Source organism: Tasmannia lanceolata, unplaced genomic scaffold (assembly GCF_043159265.1).
Source record: "Tasmannia lanceolata isolate RefF3 unplaced genomic scaffold, GAP_Taslan_0.1 ptg000037l, whole genome shotgun sequence".
Lineage (NCBI taxonomy): Eukaryota > Viridiplantae > Streptophyta > Magnoliopsida > Canellales > Winteraceae > Tasmannia > Tasmannia lanceolata.
The window spans coordinates 60,748,468-60,771,881 of record NW_027518714.1 but is presented as its reverse complement, the minus strand read 5'-3'; the positions used below and the strand labels follow the sequence as shown (position 1 = coordinate 60,771,881).

Below are 23,414 nucleotides of genomic sequence, written 5' to 3'. Positions count from 1 at the left end.
AGATGATAACTGGTGAAGAGAGCAAAGCCAACATAGAAATGTTAAAAATGGCATTGTAACAAGGGAGGCAAGCATTAACCTAGAACTAGAAGCCATAAAGGTCTACACACTTGAAGAATAAGGTATCACAACAGCCACCTGCTTCAAAAATGTATTGGAGCGGTGAACTGGTGTAGAGAGTTTAGGAAGCACTGAGGAACACTTGGAATCAGAAAAAGGATCTGTCAATCATTTACGCAAGACATTGATGCAAAAGGCCAATGTAAGTCATCAAGTCATCCGATGCAGAAAAAAAAAGGCAAAACACATTGATCACCGACGAGTGAATATTGACGAGCCAAAGACTTGAGTTACTTTTGGAATTAGAAACAGTAACTTGCAATAGTTTTCATTGATCTGAACTCAGCCAATGGACTGATCTGTCATAGCATCTGATGCAAAAAGCTGATATACATTAATCTTGAAGCATAAAAGAACAAGGAACCAAAACTAGTGAGAACCTTCTTAGGATATAGAATAAATGACTTCTGCAATATACTTTATAAGTGAATAGGAAAATGGTCTTTGTAGAAAAACAAGTCGAAAGGGTGAAGATGAGGTTATTGCATTGATCAAACCTCTTAACACCGACCACCCACTTCTTATCGGGTTTCTAAAGCAAATTTCATACCTTTTGCTTTCGTGTTCTGTATTCATGAACCTGAATTTGCTCAAGCTTACGAAAAAAGGAACTAAATTATCAATTTCAATCAGCTGGGTATACCAACCAATGTTTATTAACTAGTGATCCCAATTTTGGGGACTTACATCGGCAAGGATGATTTTCCCATCCTATCTCACAATAGCAGCCGTGGATACGAGCCTTGATATTTAACAGCCAAACTGAACTCGGTTCCCAGTCTAATGTAACTACTTAAATTACCAAAGCTTTGAACACCAATGAAGCTATAAGCCAATAAGGGTCTAAGAGATAGTGTTTTTCAACTATAACTCGTTGTCAGCATCTACATCCACATCCACATCTCTACCTCCACCTGACTTTTTCCCATTCACTGCCACAAGCTCCGTATCGAAAATCAGCGTTGCTCCACCTGTCAGTTTATGAACAATCTTTAGAATACTTGAGCACGGATAGAAACACAAGATAAAGGTTGAATATGAGCCATAGTTCATATAATATAATATCATATATAATATACACACACACACTATATATATATGTGTGGAATTGATACCAGCACTCCCTTGTTTTGGTACCCCACTTTATTAAGTACTTCTAAATCATAGTGTGCCATTTTTAAAAATAAGGTAGTGCTATAGGGAAATGATATTTTCACCCCCTTTCTTAGCGGATCCACGCCATTTATTTCTCTTATTCACACTTGAAGTTGTTTTTCCTTGAGCAACATAAAACAAATTTTACGTCCATTTTTACGTCAAAAGAAACAGAGCCTAAACGAACAAAATGCCCTGCAGCAGGAAACCTGTCCCTGCTTCCATTTCTCTTTACTCCAAGTCTCAAAGCCCTTTAAATCTCATCCAAGTGTTCTGAGAAGACATCACCATCCAAGCCTTCACAACCTCACTGTGGCCAAGAACAAGAACAAGAAGTGAAAACTACAGAAGAAACTAGAGATAAACATCCAGAAGAAAGCAGAGAAGCAGCAGCTCAAGAAATTGATCGTTGTTGTAAATCTCAGTCCCGATTCTGATCCCAAAGCTCCTCGAGCCACGCACAAAGGACCAGCACATCGAAATCCATCTGTGATGTCACGATCTCCGCCTTGTCCCTCCACTGCATCTGCTCCACAGCCAAATCGCAACATCAACCACCGCAAACTCCCCCACGTCCCCTCAAGAGCTAGATTCAAAGCTTGAAGAGGTGAGGCGAAACTAAGTGAACCAGGTGAAGGAGCTCCAATACTAGCAGACAAAGTTTTAAATTTCAGTTGCCATGTAAATGGACACGATTCGGATTCAGTTGAAAATTTTGGCAGAAATCCTGTAAAATCACGAAAATGCACGGAAATGTATGCAAATGATGGAATTTTAAGAAGAAACTTAGGAAATTTCTAGAATAAACAGAAATACAAACGTAAAAAACCATCACATAAGCAAAATCGAACACAGTGACATGTTAGGTCGCGTGTGTCTGATAATTCAATACATACCTCATTTTACATGTAATTCATATAAATATCAATACATAATGCATACACAATATTTCACAGACAATTAATATAAATATAATTATGTAAAACATATTGATATAGTATACCGTTAATACAGCTACGACTTTGGTTTTGGTATGTGTTTCAGTGGAGATGGAAATGAAAATATTTTGGTTGTTACATGTTGGTTTCAGTTGAAATTTAAAACCATGCCAGGAGAAGCCGTTAAAGAAATGAAATCCACATTGCCAAGGAAGAACACAAGGCCACCGTGGGGGGAAACCATGCTGCTGAGAGCAAGGTCATCGGACACGAGTTCTGGCAAACACCTAGTTAGAGGGGAAAAAAACAAATTGCCCCTTCCTATTGTTGTAGAAAACCATATGGATTCCACACCCTATATATGAATAGCCTTCTGTTTCTTCTTCCCCCCCTTCATCACCAATGGCTTTTTTAGGGATATTTGGCAATAGATTCGAACTCGATGCTAATGTTTGGAGTCTCTTTCTCTCAATAAAAAACAGAAACCTGATTCTTCTCGCATTTAAAACCTCATAGCAATTTCAGAGTTTTATATAATTGATATTATCATTATTATTGGCTAATTGCCTGATCCAGATTCGTTTCTAATCTATTTATAAACGTAACCATGACAATATGAGAACTTATAAAGGCGATCTTACCAGGGATTTTAGGTGGAGATCCCTGGACACCATAACCGAGTTTTGCAGGTATCTTCAGCTTTCGCTTCTCCCCCACACACATTCCCAAGAGTCCCTGGTCCCACCCTGCAAAAAGGCATGGAGGTTGCATCAATAAATAACTACATCAGCCTGTCCTTCTAATGATGTTCCATCGCTAAATGAGACACAGATTTTCATGATTGAAGTTCAAATGCAGTTCAACTTAAAGACATACTTGAGAAAGGCATACTTGAGAACAATTATAAAACTATAACCTGCCATAACAATACCCAAAATTGTTCAGGAATGGTTTCGGTTTTCTTAAGAACTCATATCAGTCTGATAGAGATAAGTCCTTGCTAGTATCAATTCTTCTGTCTCCTACATATGACCTAAAATCTATATGTGGAGAGTCGAATCATGAAGAATAAAAAAGGTAATGACAGGGTAGATTACATTTTTTTTATTTTTTTTTAATGGTATAAGCAGTCAGAATTTTCTGAGTGGCTTTTCTTTTTAATCGAGTACAATAAAGAAGAAACCATGTAATAAAATCTTCCAATGAACCATTTAGAATTCCAAGATTGTCATCTGTTCGTTATGGTATACATCCCTATGATATGCGAGTTTAAGACGTCATAATGCAATTCATATTATGTGAAAGTAGAAAATCTGGAGGAAAGACATGTGTTTTCATGCTGAAGCAGATCACAGTGTGGCAATCATAGCATGTCTATAATGGAAGTCTTATCACTTCTCTTTACGGTTAGCACGGTATCAGTTTTGACATAAAGACGAACAGAGTTGAAAAGTTAGTAATCAACATACCTTTAATAACATGACCGCTACCAAGTTCAAACTCAATGGGATCACCCCTTTCAAAGCTGGAATCAAAAACAGTTCCATCAGTGAGTTTTCCCTGCACATAAGGTAGCATGAGTTAAACAAATATAAGAATTGAAGAATTTAACCCCAAAAAAACCCCCAAAGTTTCCAAGCAATGCAGTGTAATAAAAAAAACCAAAGGAAGTATTGCCCTCATTCACTTTTTTACAATGTCACCCATGGAATATACAGTAGAGCTGGACAATTACTTACCCGATAGTGTACTTTTATCTTATCACCTTTGTGAGCCTGAATGTCACAAGATTCAGGCTTATACTGCCAAAACAAATAAGATTGGATTAAAAGATGCAACATGTGATACCATTTTAACTGAAGCATTTTAAACTACAATATACATAAGTGTTGGTCTAGGAGGCAGATCTCATTTTGGAAATTCTCATAAATGTCTGATTATTAGAGCAAAATTCATTTGGTTGCTACAGTTACCCACACAAAATAATTTAGACAATTCCAAAGCAAAACAAAAGAAAGCCCATTTTCCTACCATACATAGAGACAAAATAAGGAATATAAATGTTTTCACTTGAAATAAAAAGAAAAGGCAATCATCACATGTTACAACCCATTTGATAGAAATAGCTGGAATTAAAGTGGAGATAAGACAAAAAAAAGTTAGTGAAAATTACGTCCAACTTTGAGTATCATTGCAAAGAGGAAACAATTAGCTGGGTGAGAAAGCCATTGAGGTCAGAGCCGAGATGGATAATTATGAACATGACTTATATACTTAACATGAATAAAACCAAGATTCAATTGGTATATGAGGATATTTCTGTTACGTGCCTAGATGGGACCCACTATAGTAGAATAAATTAGTTTGGATTTAGGATATGTCAGATCTTTGAAGATCTGTTTATTGGATTGCTTGTACGGTAGATTAGGCAAGTAGGGTGGATTAAGTAACTAGAATTGATTTGGATTCTAGCAAAGATTAGATTAGTCTTTATTTAGTTATTTCCATTGTTATCATAAGATCTTTCTAGATCTTTCTATGTTCATCCCTTGAGAGTTTTATTTAAACACTCATTTGCTTTTCTATAATTTAATGAAGAAATAATCTTAAAAATTGTGTATTTTTGCACCAAGGAGGATTGATCCTTCCCTCGAAGTGGATCAAGAGGCTGATCTTCCCTCTAAGAAAATTAATCACGTTACGAACCATTTGGGTTCGTAACATTTGGTATCAAAGCAGTTCGATCTGGCCTCATGCCGAAGAAAGTCGAGGAAATAATGGATCGATGGGAGGAGGAGACAAGAGAGTTGAAAAGGCAACTTGCGTTTATGAATGCCAGTTTCAACAAGATGGCATTAACACTTGGCGTGGAAATAGAAGAACCACCATGTCTGCAGAAGCTAATGGAAGAGTTCAACGAGAGCGCCGTTGAGAAGGCTTGCACAATGAAAAAGAAAAGGCGAAACAGAAAAAGAGAAGAAAAGAAGAAAAGAGAAAGAAAAAGTGGAGAAGGCACAACAGAAAGTCGTCTTTGATTTTCAATGTAGTCGAGTTCGACGAGTTCACCATCGAAAAATCCGTCGTTCCTCTCAAACCGTTCAACACCATCAAGAAGATCCTCATCCTCGATCTTCCATGCATCAAAATTACAATCATTTCAAGAAAACATGGCAAAAGAGCTTTGATAAACAACACAACGAAATCCATTTGAAGATGGAGCTGCTGCGACCCTTGGCGATGACATGCGAAATGATGACCAATTGCAAGACGAAGAGAAGAAGAAAGAGAGCTAGAAAAAAGAAGAGAAGAGACAAGATTTTTGGAAAGTCTTGCCCAAAATCTCATTTTTCACCAACTGTCGAATGTATAATCCCCAACCTTGAGGACAAGGTTGATTTCAAGACGGGTGGAATGTTACGTGCCTAGATGGGACCCACTATAGTAGAATAAATTAGTTTGGATTTAGGATATGTCAGATCTTTGAAGATCTGTTTATTGGATTGCTTGTACGGTAGATTAGGCAAGTAGGGTGGATTAAGTAACTAGAATTGATTTGGATTCTAGCAAAGATTAGATTAGTTTTTGTTTAGTTATTTCCATTGTTATCATAAGATCTTTCTATGTTCATCTCTTGAGTGTTTTATTTAAACACTCATTTGCTTTTCTATAATTTAATGAAGAAATAATCTTAAAAATTGTGTATTTTTGCACAAAAGAGGATTGATCCTTCCCACGAAGTGGATCAAGAGGCTGATCTTCCCTCTAAGAAGATTAATCACGTTACGAACCATTCGGGTTTGTAACAATTTCCACCTCAGTAATCCGCTCTGGATGGACAACCCACCTAGCACTATTGGCTGTCAAATCACTGTTAGTTGTTAACACATGAGGCTCAATCCAAATCAAGATTGGGTACAACCCAGAAAGTCTTTGGATCATTTCATTTAATCTATAATGTGTTTCCAAGGTCTCCAATGAGGCTACTGTCCCTCACCCTTGAAAGCAAGTCCTTCGAATAGCACAATTTGAACCTGTTAGGAATAGACATTAAGGATGACTTAAATGGCCACGATTAGAATCTAGTTGAGCTTGAGCCCAACAAAAAAGCGACACTCCAAGAAGACCCACAAAAGAACACGGCCTTTATGTATGGCGTGTAAAGACTCACAAAAGGCTACCGAAGATCCATAGGAAATTAGAAGGACTAGAGCCTTTGAAAGAATAGCCCATTTGGACACCATTCCTGTATCGTAAAGTCCTTACCAGACCAGTAAACATAAAAACTCTCAACTGGGGAAAATCACTTAAGAAAAACCTCCATTTCAACCATAGAAAATTAGAAGGACAAGAACCTTTGAGAGAATACCCCATCTGGACACCATTCCTGTATTCTAATCTAAAGTCCTTACCAGACCAGCAAAAGTAAACACTCTCAACTGAGGAAAATTACTTAAGAAAAACGTCCATTTCAACCTCCTCCATTTGTTTCTAAAATTACATGACCAATGAATACTATCCTCTTGTCTAATAAAGCAACTTACTAAGCTAAACAGCCATGAAAGAAGACTTTGAAGGAACAGTCCTCCAAAGTCCAAATACCTGAACAGGGAATCCTAAAAATACCCCTACAGACCCAACCTTCAAACCCCATCTTGTATTTCTTGCTTACTAGTTATTTCCATTAGTCTCCCATCTCAATGACAGGCTGTGACAAGCACTTACCCAAAACTGCTTGGATCATTTCTTTTCTTTTTTCTTGAATGATGAAATGCTTTATTAAGAAAAAAAATGGTCCAGATAAGAGCCTCGGCTTGGATCATTTCTTTTGGTCATCGTATCTCCAACACTTTTTTCTTTGATCTTATAAACTTCCATCTTACGAAATTGTATCTCTAACTTTCATGTTATTATCTATAAGAAATCTTTTTGCAAACGCTTCAAATGATCCATCACACTGATGGATGTCAACCAAACCTAATGAGATCTCACAGCAAAAGATAAAAGGCTTCTCTCACATTGTGTCAAATGTTTCCAATAAGATTACAAAAACTTAGAAGAATTATCAAAGCACATGCCGTCTTTAGTTACAGGATACCTATATCTAGGACAGCAATATTGTAGCCAATAGGATGCTAAGTTACGAATTTTATCCACTGATTGATCTATCCCAGAGATAGATGTCCTTGAGTATAGGCGCATCCAAGAATATGTATACATACATATTTTATATAGAAATATGTGTGTGTGTGTTTTGTATGTATAACAGTATAAAGATGCTACCCGTACAAGATAGAAAAAAAGTGTCACCAAACAGAGGACAAACTAATTCTAGGATAGACTATCAGGGAAAAAGCAACTCGCGATAAGGTCTTACCCAGGACAAATATTATCCTTAACCAAAATTTTCTTTTAGCTGAACTAAAAGTTTATTTTAGATGAAGTCAACTACTAAAAAAAGACTATAGGAGTTAAGCAGTTTCTTTGATTTACTAGTTTGTTTGGTTTGGGACTGAGAGTAGTGATTAAGAAAGTGTGTGTAATTCCTGTGAGGGGTCTAGTTTAGCAAATTGAAACTATAAAAAATGAGAGATGAGAGTTCTCAATAAATGTTTTAATATATGCAAAATTGAGTATTTCTTATTTTATTATCTTCTGTGGAGCAACTTGTGCTAATCTATTATTCTTTCTCCTGGGAAGAATTTTTCTCCTGTGGAGATTGTTTCAATCTTTGCAAAATGGAAATTTCCAGGTAACAACTGTTATATAAACCAACACTATGCATTATCTGCATCTGCCAAATGCCAAAACAAGATTGCATCACTAATAAACAAGTCATTAGAACAACCTGGTCCCGGGCTATAATGCAGTTTCATGAATTATCTCTCCCCCACTCCCCAAACTCCTTGCTAAACATAAACAAACGATTAAATAAGAAAAATCTAGTGTTGATAACCTAACATCCATTGCATTTGACTATAACATTTCACAAAAAAAAAAAAAAAAAAGACTTTCACAAACTGCAAATCATTTAAATTCGATACCCAATTACAATATGGTAGTTTGACACCAAATTTAAGTTTCCTTGCCTGATTAAATGAAGATCAAAGAAAACTTCTTAAACTAATGTGGTGATTCGGACAAGCTCCAAAATTAAGTGTTCATATCATTTCAAACATATCGATTCAGAACCTAAAGCATCAGAGATAAAAAAAAACGATCCAAGGGCGACAGTACAAATAAAAAGGGAGAGAAAGCATAAAAACCGATGAAAATTAGACCTTAACACCAATTTGTAGCTCCGTAACATCACCAGATTTCTTAGCAACAACTGCAAAAAATAAACGTGATCTTATCAGATCGAATTTAAATCCTTAAACCCTAGTTAAAAAGGACAAAGGTGGAAACTTTTAAATGCGTTAAGATGAAATTTTTGGAAAAAGATGAAACGGAAGAACAAAAGATTACCAAACGTCAACAGTGTAGCTGCAGCAAGGAACAGACTCCACAAATTCATCTTCGCCATCTCTTTCTCTCTCTCTCTGTCTCTCTCTCTCTAACAAGGGAAGAAGAAGTTACATTGTAAATGACAAAGGGAGTTGGTTAAGTGGCTCGCGAGACCTTTCCAAATAGTGACTCGCCCTAATTTCCACGAATGCCCGGTGGGTTGGTAGAAGTTACTGGTGGGGCCCACTTGTACAACAATCAAAACCGTTTATCTTTGGGACAAGTGCTCGTGCGCCGCTCCGTTTGGTTGCCGGAATTTTTTTAGTTCTTGGGACTTTTGCAGAATTTCCACAGGAAACCCACGTTTGGTTGGTAGGCCCAAAATAATCCCAGGAACCAAAATAACTCCACACGAAATCCCAGGAAGGGAAAAAAAAATACTCCCAAGAACCAAAAATAAGCTTGTAGAAGAATTATTTTCTTCCCAACAGCTCAAGCTTCCCACCATAGTCCGGTCAACCAAATATGGGATTTTTATTTTACCTGGATACTTCAAGGGAATTTTTTTCCCCCACCAATCTCCCAGGAAATTTTTTGTTCCACAAAAATCCCAAGAACCAAAAAAATTCCGGCAACCAAACGGAGAGGGCAATGCTTATATTCAGATTTTCAGAACAAGTGCTTATTGAACAAGTGTTTTGAATAAAAGCAATCCTAACTTATGAGTCTAACCTTGAAAATGAGGACAACTAAAATTAGATGGGGTGGGGAGAGGGGCGACGGCACTTGTAAGGGAAGGGGGGCAATTGCCCCCCTTAATTTTTTGGGAAAGAACAAATATACCTTTATTGGTGAATGTCACCGAATGCAGAAAACAGATGAAAGGGCACCCCATTGGTGAATGTCACCGAATCCATTTATTGTTCTTTGACTTATACAAGTTATAAATGCACATTGGTCCCGTTCCACCAATGGGGTTTGCAAGAGAATTTAACATTCCACTTTTTGACGAATGATAGACTGAAGGACGCCCTTGCAAAAACCAGCTCCAATGGCGCCCCCATTGGTCCAATCTTAAGAAAGTGATCCACTTTCTCACTTTCTTAAGATTGGACCAATGGAGGCGCCCTTGTAGCTGGTTTTTGTATGCCGCACTTCATTCTATCATTCCTCACTTGAATATGTTTTGTTCTCCGGAACAAGATTGAAATATATAGCCAAGGGCATTTTAGCCGAAGTGATGTTTACGCCGCTGCCGCTGGTGATGGAATATATAGAGGGTTTTTTTTTGGAAACTATAATATTACTTTCATTTGTTTGGAGAAAAAAAATTACTATAATTTTTGCCCCCCTTGTGCAAAATTTCTGGCATCGCCCCTGGGTGGGGAGGAGTTATTTGGGGGATCAGCGTGAAAGTTAGGCTCCTCACCCAGTTTTGGCCCTCATCTTTCTTATCTTTGTATATTTTTTTAACTATCCTTCTTAATTTGATTGGTTTGTTTTAAGTGTAAGTAATGATAAAGAGTTAGAACAAAACAAACTCAGGAATCAATGAAGCCTACCCCTACGGCTTGCATGAAAGTTGGAGACCGTGAGCCGCGTACTCGAACCCAAACCAAGTGAACCCACGAACCAGGTAAGTAGGTAACTTGGAGCAAAATCAAGTTAGGCTTTCCGATCATGGCTCATCCATGATGCTGCTTACAAAATAAACGGTCCAGATTACATAAACATTTGCCAAGACATCAAAGAAGAAAAAAAGGGGAAAAAATATATTTGCTCCCTTTTCTTCTCAGGTCCACCCCTTTGCAGTGTAAAAAACTAAAAACTAAAAAGGGTCATAACTCAAAAGTCATAAGTGAGATTTTATATGGTGTAAGCCCTTATAGTCCCGTATTATTCGAAAAGTACTGTACGGACCACAGTATGGATGATCCAAATCTTCCATGTGATGGGCCATAACGTAAATAGGTTTTGCCTAAAAAAATCAAAATCATTTCTATAGGATGATCCCAACGCTCCGATCTAAAGAGGGCTAGGATCATCCTATGGAAATGATTTTTGGGACACAACCTATTTACGTTGTGGCCCGTCGCATGGACGGTTTGGAACATCCTATACTGTGGTCCGTACAATACTTTTCAAAAAATAAGGACTATAAGGGCTTACAAGTTACAACATATAAAATCTCGTCATAAGCAAGGGGTTGGCTCCGGGAAGAAAAGGGGCGAATATATCACTTCCCCAAAAAAATGAAAATTTAAAAACCTCCCCCAATGGACCAACTGTATTGTCATCAAGTAGGAAATAGTAGCAGGAAGTGTAGAGAGAGAGAGAGAGAGAGAGAGAGAGAGAGAGATATGATGGAAGCAGAAGAAGATGAAGCGATGTTGTTTTACACGGGTGAAGGAGAATCTCCTCCGTCGTGCGGAAAGGGCCACAGATCCTCCCTCAGATTAGAAACCTCCGAGGGCGGTAGCATCTGCCTAGTCTGCTTCTCAAACCTCCTCTCAAACCCTACCTCCCCTTCCATACACGTCTCCTACGCACTCTCCCAACTCTCCCAAGCCATTCAAAACCCTCTCTTCTATCAAAACCTCACCACATTCCACTCTCACCTCCTCATTCCTCCTCTCACCCAAGCCCTAGCCTCCTTTGACGACCAACCTCTTGCTCGTCAGACCATCCATCTCATCACTCGACTCTGTGATTCGAATCACGCAAATTCTGCTTCTGTTTCTGGTGATTTTGTCGCTCGGATCTCAGATCGCCTCTCCTCCGGTTCATTGGCTTGGAGCCAGCGACAGATCTACACGGTAACGAATTAATTTCTGATTTTACGATCCGTGATTTCATTTGATGCTTTTTTCATGACCAATTTTTTCGTCCTTTTTCCCTTTTCCTTCTCTTTTTCGAATAGGATTTTCTTTATGCTATTTGGTGTCTTCTGCTTGAATTTTTGACCTGTATGACTATTCCTAGGCAAATTTTCTTGTAACAGATGCATATTTCTTCGTTTTTCTTCTTTCTTTCTCTGTGATCTTGTCGGCGTTAGATATTCAAGACTCGAGAGGTGTTGATAGGAAAGGTCGATTGGGATCTCTCTCTGGCAAGTTTGAAATTTGCCGCCAATTTTATCTAAGTACAGTGAAGGAAATAATAGCTACACTCCCTTGGTTTAATCAGCACTCCGTTCTTTGATTTGCACTGTTTTAATCGGTTCTTAAAAGTTATTCCAATTAACTCCCATTAAGTATGAGTGTCATTATCAAAACAAGTGAATGCCATTATTTAAAAAAAACAATGAAACTCATGAAATAGCTGGCGTAGAGTAGGCAGCACTTTTAAGTTAAAAAAATACAGTGAGGCCCACTAAATAGGATGATCAAAACCGCTCTTTTTGGGGCCACTACTTAAATAGGCTGTACCCGTAGAACCTGGCAAAAGGTCGGGATGGGTTGAGTTACCTGCGAGTCATGTCGGTTGCAGGTCAAACATGTTGGGTAAAAAATGACCCGCATCCCTATGGATCAGCACTTAGGTGGTGGGTTGTGTTGGGTCAACCCACGGGTAACCTGTATTTTTTGCCAAAGAGAATTTTTTTTCTAGGTGAATAAGGAAATTATAGGAACAAAAACAAAAGCAGAGACTAAGAAAAAATGCTTGGAGTATCCCCATTGCAGACGAACCCTTGTCCCTTTTATACTAGGTTGCATTTTTCTTTAATCTAGACCGTCCATTTATCTTTTTCTTTGACCTCACGGTTTGTATGGATTGCTTCTCAATGAAGTAACAAAAAATGCTAGGAGAAACCTCCAAAAGAGAGAAATCCCCTCTTTTATTTGAAAGCTGCCCCTTATTGCGAGTTAGGATGCGGCCGGTCTCTACTCGAACAAAAAAAAAAAAAACAAAGAAAAAATGAAATGCAGGTATCTGTGGGTACCCACGGGTGAACGATCCACGAGTTCACCCGACCCAACCCATGTTTTCACGGGTTGGGTGACCCGTAGGTCAATTTTGACGGTGGGCACCGCCGTACAGGTCAATTTTGCCAGGTACACACGTAAAATGTCTTCATATGGGATGATCCTAACCCTGCGATAAATAGAGGTTTCCATAATGTGCAGTCCCTCTATCTATAGATTGATTGGTTAGGATCATTCTATGGACATGATTTTTGCGTACAGCGTATTTAAGTTGTGGCCCAAAAAAGAGTGGTTTGGATCGTCCTATGAAGTGGGCCCCACTTTACCTTTTGAAAAATACCGGACATTAGGCCCACACACCCCATCTCCACCTCCCTCGATGTCTGCCAGTTTTTCTTTTCAAAATCATGGTTGGCAAGTGCCATCTTGATGCTTGACTATGCAAGATGGGCAATTATTTCCAACCATTTACACGTTTACGCATCCATTCTTCCCAAATTTTTATGTGTATTTGTTAAACTGTACATATGGCACACCCATGGATGGGCTCTAGCTCAATCATCGTGAGCGACCAGACAATATTAGCCATTAATCGGACAATATTAGCCATCCAATCAACCAATGGCCTTCATGAGAACAGTCAGAGCAAAATTACCCAACTATGGCTTTCCAGAGAGTAATCTCTACTTTAATGCTGTTCACGGAAATACCCAACTATGGCCCATCCTCATGGTGGCCCACCAGATAACCATGGTGCTGTATTTTGTGAGTAATGGCTAACCATTAGAAACTTTCATTCCCATGCAGCTCCATTGCTTAGGAGTTCTACTGAATCGCCAGACCGATGATAATCCCTCCATACACATCAAAGACAGAGGAGCTCTTATCTCAAATCTTGTTCAGGGTCTTCAGTTGCCAAGGTGATTCGATAGGAAGACTCTGGCATCCAAATTTTCCAGTTATTGAATAAATCTTCATTCATACTCCCGTTCCCTTTCTTGCTGCAGTGAAGAGATTCATGGGGAGATACTGTTTGTGCTCTATAAACTATCCCTCCTTCAAGAAGAAGAAGAAGAAGTTTTCTTGTGCTTTTGCTCACAGGCATTGTATCTATCCCTGGAAGCTCTTGTCAAGACCCAAAATGACGATGTCCGCCTGAATTGTATAGGTCTCTCTGCTTTCCATCCATTTATTTTTTTACGTTTCTAGATCATTAGCTGTTGAGTGACCAATGTTAATGTTTACTTTGACAGCACTGTTGACAGTGTTAGCTTGTAGGGGATACTTAAGGCATTTACTTGCAAACGATCCAAGCACTAGTAATGTCACAGATGCTGATAATTTCATGCAAAAAGAACCAATGGCAGGTGGTTCTCTGATCATCTTGTTTGCTAATGCCATCAAAGGTCCTCTGCTTTCTTCCGATACCCAAGTTCAGAACAGTGCGTTGGACTTGATTTTTCATGCTCTATCTTCGGATGCAATTTCTGTCAAACAAATTCAAATCTTGATCGAAGAAAGTGTGGCTGACTATGTATTTGAAATATTGAGATTGTCAGGTAATTTAGTTATAGTTACTGAAGCCAGTTCATTGAATTTGCAAACTAGATTTGTCGACTGAATTGTCATGAAATTGGGCAGAAAATAAGGATCCTCTGGTCATTTCATGCCTCCGAGTTCTGGATATTTTAGCAACTGCCGAGCAAGCTTTCAGACAAAGTCTTGCTATTGGGTTTTCTACTCTGGTTCCAGTTCTGCATTATGTAGGAGAAATACCTCTTCATCCAGTTCAATTGCATACATTGAAGCTTGTATGGAGTTGCATATCCCACTGCCCTGGAATCTTATCAAGATCTCAAGTAGAAGAACTGGTACTTGTCTTAACAGGGATATTCAGAAGACATGCCAGTGGTGAGATGGGCATGTTGTCTGAAATATTCACCATGGCATGCTCAACATTTGTGATTCTCCTGAAATTACCATCTTCTCAGGGAATCACATTGTTAGCAAAATCAGTTCAAGATGCAGCAAGGAATGCAGTTTTATCATCTCTTGGCGTGCCTCGCAGAAATCCCAATAATGTATTTTTGTACTCCTTGTACCTTCTGAAAGAGGCATATGCATACAGTCACGAAGAGAACTCCAACATGAACTTGGACAGCATGGAACTGGCTACCTGTATTATAGATGTATGCCAAACCAATATACTACCATGGTTGAGAAGGGCCATTGATGAAGTGGAGGAAGAGGAAGAAATTATACTGGGAATACTTGAAACTTTCAACTCAATACTGCTCCAGGCATCAGATGTCCACGCAAGGAAGTTCGCTGAGTTGCTGGCTTCCTCATCTTGGTTCAGTTTGTCCTTTGGTTGCTTAGGCTTATTTCCATCAGATCAAATGAAATGTAGAGTATATTTGATGCTCAGTTCAATCGTTGATGGAGTTTTTGGGCATGACTTTGGACAACCCATCAGAGATGCCGCTCAGAATCTCCCATCAGATCCTACAGACTTGTTGTTTCTGCTTGGGCAGAAGAGCTCACATGATCCAGATTTAACTTCCTGCCAATCTGCTGTTCTTCTGATATTATATACCAGCTCGCTGCATGATGAAAGGTACTTTAATTCTCACCTTTCTTGGGTTGGTCTCTCTCTCTCTCTCTCTCTCTCTCTCTCTCTCTCTCTCTCTCTCTCTCTCTCTCTCTCTCAAGGTTTTGATGTTTTCCTCAGGCTTGCAGATGATAGACAGGTTTTGGCTTCCTTAGAGCAATATATTCTCGTAAACAGTACCAATTTCTTTTGTGGGGTAGCTGATTCAGGAACACTGACTCAATTGGTGCATCTGTATGGCTTTTTTAGAGGTGTTAACACGAGCTGCAGGGCACCCTACAGTCCAGAAGCAGAAAAGCTTTTGTTCCATTTAATAGTTGAAAACGAATGGGATTTGCTCTCTACAAGAATCCATCCAACAGGATTAAAATGGTTGTTTCAACAAGAACAGATCAGGGTACCCTTGTCTAACCATGTCTTAAGATTCTGCCGATCTGACACCAGAAACAATTCCCAAAGTAATGACCATGAAAATATTAATCACCAGATTATAGACATTCAAGTAATTGCAGAGCTGGTAGCAGCGGGAGATAATTGTGGAGCATCATTGCTGGTATCTTTACTTAAACAGTTCCACGAAGAAGGTCAAGAGGATGACATCACTTCAGTTCTGAATATAATGATAGATATCCTCAACATCTTCCCCATTGCTTCTGACCAATTTTGCCTGCATGGCATTGGTGATACAATATGCAGACTGTATTATTCAGCGTATTCTAGGGACATGAACTTCACAACGTGCTTGCTTCTAATTTTCAACATTTTACGGTCAGCACAACCTAAAATGCTCTCAGATAATGATGCATGGCTTCCGATTACTATGAAGGTACCCTGCTCCCTCCCCTAAAATGTTTCCCAGTTTGTTGTAGTAGTACTCTCTCCTCTCATCTGAAGGCGCATGGAACTAATTGGACCATCTTACTTTGTAGCTGCTGGAAGTTTTGATCGCTGCATTGGATGCTAACACCTCAAACAAAGTAGGGAACCTAATAATGAGCATTTTTTCTCTAATCCTGCACCATTCTACCAACCACGCACTCCCAGAACCTTCGAAAGCTATACTGCTGAATACTTCCTTGGTCTCTGCAATTGACACCATAATACACGCAACTTGTGCAAAAGGCCCAGCTTTAGCTGATCATGACGAGGAAACAAGCACAGGGGAGACCATAATTTTTGTGCTCATACTAAATTTTTTCTCTATAAGAAGGTAAGTAATTGCAGTCACACAACCCAAACCAACCATCTGTTTCTTGCTTTTGTTCAGATAGCTAACATGCTCATTTCTTCTCAGTATGTACGCTCTTTTACAGGGGACAATGGAGTGGCAAGATTTCCTTCACTCATCCAACGGGACTCAACCACTTAATGTGATCTGCATTCGCTCTAATGATTTATGCAGGCTTATACATTTTGGTTCTTCTTCAATCAAGTTGGTTGCTTCACAGTGCCTGTTGGAGTTGTTCACCAGAATCTCCGATGAGAGAAATACCAAACGAAATGAGCTTAGATGTTCTTTAGGGTACCTAAAGTCTGTGATGGCTGTACTGGAAGGCTTGGTCTTCTATGGAGATATTAAAGTATCCATGAACTGTGGGTTATGCTTGTCCATGATTCTGGGATGGGAGAAGCTCGGCTCGTCAGAAAAGAGAGTGATTGAGGAGAATAAGTGGTGTAGAGTGGTCATTGAAGAGTTGGCATTGTCTTTGGCAGCTCCTGGTTTGGCATCAAAATCATTCACAAATCAGCACAAGCCTGCAACTCATATAGCTATTGCGTTGCTAAGACTTGATGAACCACCTGAGTGGATGAAATCTGTGTTTGATGGTTCTTGCATCTCGGGTATAATTGGCAATCTTTCAGCCAATAATGTGAGTACAGAGATGGTAAAATTATTTCGAGAGCTGGTGGCCTGTGAGTATCTAAACGCAGAGCAGATCATAGCTCTAGATCGTGTGTTCCAGGTGAGAATTCTACTGGTTACCTTTCGTGTTCCTTTCGATAAGGGAAAGGCACCAGCAGGTTTTAGAAACTTAATAGCACAGAAAGAAAACAAATGAGTAATTATGTTCAAATTAAATATGATATAATTTTTTGGCTCAAAATTTTATTTTTCCTAGTAGGGACATCACTAATCAGATAACAGCCTCATAATCATTCTTATGAATTTGTTTTATGCCGTATCTCTTTAATACATGGAAATCCAATAACACAACTGGTTTGGGTATGTGATGAAATATGAATTCATCATAACATAAGTGTCCTTCATAATGTTGCAGGCTTGCAGAAAACATGTGTATATGGAGAGTTCTCAAGATCAGTCAACGGAAGAGCTTTTTGAGAAGGTGGAAGCCATCCCTGATGATTTAGGCAAGGCATGCAGGCTGCTCATTCACCTTATGTCATTGCAAACTGTCACTTTTGGTCAAGTTCAAACAGAACAAAAGAGACTGCTGGAAGAAATTGAAATGTTCTCTCTAGAGTCTTCTGCAAGAGAATAACAAATTATTGCCATACAAGTGGAACATATAAGTTCATTGATCATAAAAGAAAAATAGATGGCCTAATACTTCTACAGATGCAAACATGAATGGACTTGTGCAAGTACAAGCTATGTTAAAAGAAACAAAGATCCTCAATTTGTATCTTTCTTATTTCTTTTAAGACCATTGTCTTTCAATTGATAAAAGAGAATACAAAGGTAATTTGCTTTCTTATTTCTTTTAAGATGATCGACTTTCAATTGATAAAAGAAAATACAAAGGTAATTTGAAGTGTTAAATTGCTCTTCTTTTTCTGTGTTACTCCAGTCTGGTATGCATGGAAAATGTAAGCCTGATCTGAACCATTCAGCCAAGGAGCCCAATTGTTGATGTAATAGCCCGAAAATCGCATTGATTGGACAATCCTAATTGTGTGATCAGATGACTTTTACTTATTGGATGTGAACCATTGTTGAGTTTTTTTTTTCAGACAGGTATTTGCAGTTGGCAAAAGTCCTCCAATTGGATGATCAGGTTCTCCTGTTGGTGTGATTTTTCAGCTATGATCCACCCATGATGGGGCTTGGTAGATGAACCTTACAGAAGACATGAACATGTAACAATTAGAGTTATCAATATGATAACCAATATGGCTCAAAGCACATATCTCAGGTTTAAATCTTGGTCCTTGTGATATTAGAAATTAACTTCATGAGAATTTTGAACATCCATATTAAACTGGGATGAGCAACAATGAGCAAAAAGCCAATACCTCCAAAGCGGTACAAATCAAACCAGTGATACTTGTGTCATGCCCCGACCCCACTGTGTAGATATTGTTCAGTTCTGGGTCATCTACCCTCCCCGGTTTTGTTTTCCAGCAGCACTAACCGTGCCCGACCCACTCAGTGGGGTCCGCCCCTTGGAGATGATGAAAACGCGTCTACATAGGGAGAGGGGGAATCCACATATAAAGCCCAGTAACTTTTCCTCCCTTTCTGATGTGGGATCTTTCAATCCACCCCCCTTAAGGCCCAGCGTCCTCGCTGGCACACCGTACTGGATGGGAGGTCTCGCTTTGATACCATTATGTCATGCCCCGACCCCACTGTGTAGATATTGTCCGGTTCTGGGTCATCTACCCTCCCCGGTTTTGTTTTCCAGCAGCACTAACCGTGCCCGACCCACTCCGCAGGGCCCGCCCCTTGGAGATGCTGAAAACGCGTCTACATAGGGAGAGGAGAAATCCACATATATAGCCCAGTAACTTTTCCTCCCTTTCCGATGTGGGGTCTTTCAACTTGTGCTACCAATGATGCACTCTGAAGGTTAGAAGACTTTGCACCTTGACTTTATGCTTCTTAGAATATCATCACAGAACTGAAAGTGCACTTGGAGGCCAAAATAGGTTAGTAAGGTCGCACCATGACGATTGATGAATACGTTTTCTGTTTTAATAACTACTGGCTACTTCTGGGCCAACATAGGAGCACTTAGGTTAGGCAGATTGTGGCAACTTCACAAGAGAAAACCAGTATAGTATGAACCAAATTGGAGAAAATTTATCTGTGAGCAGCTTGCATTACCAAGCAAGAGGCGCAAGAATAATATTGGGGATTTGGGATAATAGTACCATGAGAAAAGCACCTTCCCACTGCAAGATCTTCTGCATCCCAATAGTACTAACACATTTCGTGTTTTTGGCCTTCAGAAATGGCTATTTGCAGCATGTTTACTTACACTTCTGTACTTCAAATCTTGTTTAACTTGCATTAAGTGAGGCTTTCCGACATTTGTCTTTGAAACCAAATCAATTAGATCATCATATGTCCAGACTTTCTTCTCTCTTGCTTTGGATCCAAGAGCAGAGTACAGCTCTTCACAACTCCTAAGGAAAAAACCTTTACCAAAAGCCGTGAGAACTAGAGGATCAGTCTTCATTTCCACCACTTCTTCTAGCAGTCCCATCCTCCTCCAGACTTCCAAAGTTTTGGCCCTATGAGAACTACTGACAAAAACATCATAGGCAACTCCGACAGTTACTATATCAGGTTTGATATTTTGTGATTGAAGCTGAGACAGTAAAGTATCCAAATGTCTGAAAGCTTTCATCTTCAAGTAAGCTAGTGCAAAAATGTTCACAAATGTTATATTCAGCCTCACTTTAGCAACACCCATTTCCTGAAAGACAGATTCCATGCCTTTACGGCTCAGAAGACAAGCACTCGAAAGGAGCAAAAGACACCAGACAAGATAAGTCCTCCCTGTCCTCTCAGCAGTCTCGATTCCGAATTCCTCTAATCGAGAAAATCTATAATTCTCGATATAAACTTCAGCCATTTTCCTAATCAGACCCTCCTTTATATAGATCTCTGAGTTCAAAATCCTACGGTAAACTTTCTCCATCTTGTCTAAAATCCCTAGGTTTGCATAAGCCTCTAGCATTGCAATCAAGGACGAAGATTGCAAGCCCATTCGCTTTGAGAGAAGTTTCTGATACACTCCTTCCATTTTCTGAAGCAAACCCCCTTGGGCGAATGACCTGATCAGTATATTATATGTAACATGGTCAGGAACACAACCCTCTGACTCCATCTTCTTCAGACACTTACACATCTCATCATACATTCTATAATTTCCGTAAACCTGAATAAGACCATCATAAGTGTCAGGTTGTGGCATCAAATCATTCTCCACCATCTCTTTGAGAAAAATTCTGGCATTATCGAACTCCCCTTTTTGTGCAAACCCATGAATTATGGAATTGTAGATTTCCACAGACGGACGAAGACCATACAAATTCATCTCTTTAAGTGTCGAAACTGCTTCTCCGATCAGACCTGCTGTACTCAACAACCCAATGACCTTTGCGTAGTTAACTTCATTGATTCGGGACTTCTCGATGTTCTTCCATGAATCAAACACCTACGATTTCATTCAAAAATTGAATTTCAATTTTTTTTAACAAGTGAGATTTCAGTAGGAAAACAGCGGGCTAGCCAAGGCTAATGCAGGTAAGATGCATGAATTCAAAAAAGAAAAAAAAGAGAGGAGAAAAGTCACAGTCTGTTCCACAAAATTGCCAGATTTTCAAGTTTCTAGAAATAGCCAGAAACATTTATTCAGTCTTTCTATCTTTCCAAGAGAATTAGCACACAATTCTTACCAAAATCAGGTGAAAGTATAGAAGAAAAGTGAGTCTGTTCCAGAAAACTGCCAGATTTTCAAGTTTCTAGAAATACCCAAGAACAGTTTTGAGTCCTTCTTATCTTGCCAAGAGACTTAGCATACAATTCTTACCAAAATCAGGTGAAAGTATAGAAGAAAAGTCTGTTCCAGAAAATAGCCAGATGTAAACAGTATGTTCCACATTTTTCAGTCTTTCTTATCTTGCCAAGATAGAAAGTAGAGACTCAGAAATGTGAGAATTAGCACACAATTCTTACCAAAATCATGTGAGATTATAGAGTCAGAAAAACCATTTTTGCAGCTTTCTTAGCATTACCAGTATATACCCAGTAACAAAAGAAAAGATGAAAACAACTAATACAAAAAGTTTAAAAGGGAAAATTAAGGGAATGGAGAAAGTACAGACCTGGAGAGCCTCTTTCATTCGATCTGTTTCCTTGAGGAATTTCATAACGACCCAGAACTGCTCTTTGGTCCAATCTCCTTCATGTCTGAGGAGATGAAGAGGGTTCAAGTCTTTTGCCCGAAGCTTTTCGACTAAGGCCTTGAGTTTCTGATTTTGGTGGAATGATTCGACAAGAAGGGTTGTGTGTTCTGTAGAGTTGTTTTGTGAGTTTGCAGAGTAGGATTTGAAGGGAGGTGAGAGATGTGGAGGGTATTTTAAGTATCTGTGTTGTGGGTTTTTCATGGGGGTTTTGGATCTCCATTTGATAGAAGAAGGTTTGCAGAAATGGGGGAAGTGGAGAGAAATCATGGCGGTAGTCACTAGTCAGGCTTCTGAGAGAGAGAGAGGGAGAGAGAGACTAAACTTCGATAAGAGCTGGGCAAAGTCACTTTTGGGTCCTACATGGAATACGTGTTATGTATGATGTATTCGAAATCAAAACCGTTGATCTCGGAGATCATCCAATGAGATGGGCCGCCCTTTATCTGGCTATTAGTATTCTCAATCAGTGTTACAAAATTCTTGGAATAACTGAAAACTTGTTGAAAACCCCAAATTTTTTGTTCTTCGTTTTTTAATTTTAAAAAATCTTGAATCATTAAAAAGTCTAGTATTTTGTGAATTAATTGCGAATTTACCAAAGGGAAATGATATCAGCACAACCATGTTATGATAATTGCACTAACTCATCTTGTCTTCTATTATTTAAAGAGCTGTCAAAGGTTATTACTGTTCCCCAAACAGCTTTCACAAGCCAATTAAAAAAGAAAAGACAAGCTGAGTTTGTGAAATTATTAAAAATGGCAATAGCCATTTTCAAATTAAACCTGATTTTTTTCAAATCAAATGTGATTTTTATGTGTAATTCATCAATGGCAGCTGATATTGGTACTAACATGTTTTGCTAATAAACAGTGCTGCTGCCATAGCATTATTCAATAATAAAAGGGGATTTGCTAGCGTCTATTGCAAAAGGCATTTCGTAGATGGTCTGTTGCATCTGACAGCAGCCACCTTGTTAATGAAGACAAAATCTGCTGAAAAGTGAGCCTTTGTGGCTACTGTCAACAGACCATCCACGAAATGCCTTTTGCAATGGACGCTAGCAAATCCCCTTATATTATTGAATAATGCTACGGTAGCAGCACTGTTTATTATTTACACTTCCCTAAAAAGCTCTCAGCAGCCAATTAAAAAAGAAACAACATGGTAAGTTCGGCCCATTATCAAAACATGGTAGTGCCAATATATAAGGGGTGATGATAAATTTGCACCTCTTGTAGGATAATCCACACCCCTTTAACCTGAATTGACGTAAAAAAGCATTAAAGTCTGATGCTCTTTGACGTCAATTCATGTCAAAGAGGTGCCCATCATCCTACAGGGGTGTGAATTTAGGGAAATGATAAATGCACCCCTTTTCATCACTTGGGACACCCAACAACATTGTACGTGGTAATCAGGTCCGTTCGCTCCTTCAAATGTGAAGTACATCAGCCACTTTTCGGTCATAGATAGGTGTCCTAAGTAATGAAAAGGGGCGCATTTATCATTTCCCCGAATTTATGATCTCCCTACATAAGTAGCCTTCATCAATTTCTTATATATAGTTGGGCAAGGCTTTTCGCTTGCAACCATTGGACTTCCTGCTAAGCTCATTTGAGAGTTGGAGGTTTGGAAGCCATCTTCTTGGCTTTACGCCAAAGCCCGAAGAAGGCCCACTGGATTTTGCTGGAAGCGGGGTCCCCAGCTTCCCAAAAGTCAGCTTAAAATCAGCTTGCATACTTCCCAAAAAGCTAACTTCCAGTGGAAGCCGACATGAGTGTGCTCTGTTTGGTTGCTGGGTTTTTTTTGTTCCCAGAATTTATGTGGGTAAAGGTTTAGTGGTCACATCAGCTTTTTCTTGCTGACATCAGCAAAATCTTGTCTTGAAAAGGATGTTCTCTCTTTCTCTCTCTACCCTCTCTCTCTACTCATCATAATATCTTTCTCTAATTAATGCTTGTCCCCTCTTTTGTCTCCTACCTTTACCCACATAAATCCCAGGAAAAAAAAAAAACCCGGCATCCAAATATAATAATGCTAAAAATCTGACAGGAAATG

General features: G+C 39.1%; 3 protein-coding genes across 5 annotated transcripts; 1 reads left to right on the top strand and 2 right to left on the bottom strand.

Moving 5' to 3' along the window:
* Positions 1-716: 716 nt before the first annotated feature.
* LOC143860725 (peptidyl-prolyl cis-trans isomerase FKBP15-1-like) lies at positions 717-8,821 on the bottom strand. Its single transcript, XM_077371519.1, has 6 exons — positions 8,679-8,821; positions 8,492-8,541; positions 3,953-4,015; positions 3,683-3,773; positions 2,855-2,959; positions 717-1,091 (listed from the first exon to the last, which is right to left on the bottom strand). The coding sequence occupies exons 1-6, from the start codon at positions 8,734-8,736 to the stop codon at positions 985-987; spliced, it is 474 nt and encodes a 157-aa protein (XP_077227634.1). The 5' UTR covers positions 8,737-8,821; the 3' UTR covers positions 717-984.
* Positions 8,822-11,007: 2,186 nt separating this feature from the next.
* Positions 11,008-18,100, top strand: PRD1 (putative recombination initiation defect 1). The gene is made up of 9 exons (XM_077370881.1): positions 11,008-11,473; positions 13,391-13,503; positions 13,591-13,751; positions 13,837-14,142; positions 14,225-15,200; positions 15,315-16,020; positions 16,124-16,404; positions 16,489-17,158; positions 17,474-18,100. Exons 1-9 carry the CDS (start codon positions 11,018-11,020, stop codon positions 17,693-17,695), a joined length of 3,891 nt encoding a protein of 1,296 aa, XP_077226996.1. The 5' UTR covers positions 11,008-11,017; the 3' UTR covers positions 17,696-18,100.
* Positions 17,317-21,680, bottom strand: LOC143860304 (Pentatricopeptide repeat (PPR) superfamily protein). Of its 3 annotated transcripts, none has more exons than XR_013239670.1 (3): positions 21,273-21,680; positions 18,450-20,602; positions 17,317-17,678 (listed from the first exon to the last, which is right to left on the bottom strand). XR_013239670.1 is itself a non-coding variant. In XM_077370880.1 (2 exons), exons 1-2 carry the CDS (start codon positions 21,618-21,620, stop codon positions 19,385-19,387), a joined length of 1,566 nt encoding a protein of 521 aa, XP_077226995.1. In that variant the 5' UTR covers positions 21,621-21,680; the 3' UTR covers positions 17,830-19,384. The 3 variants fall into 3 exon arrangements, 1 of the variants encoding a protein (XP_077226995.1); XR_013239669.1 differs by lacking the exon at positions 17,317-17,678 and adding an exon at positions 17,830-18,273; XM_077370880.1 differs by lacking the exon at positions 17,317-17,678 and having other exon boundaries at positions 17,830-20,602.
* Positions 21,681-23,414: the final 1,734 nt, after the last annotated feature.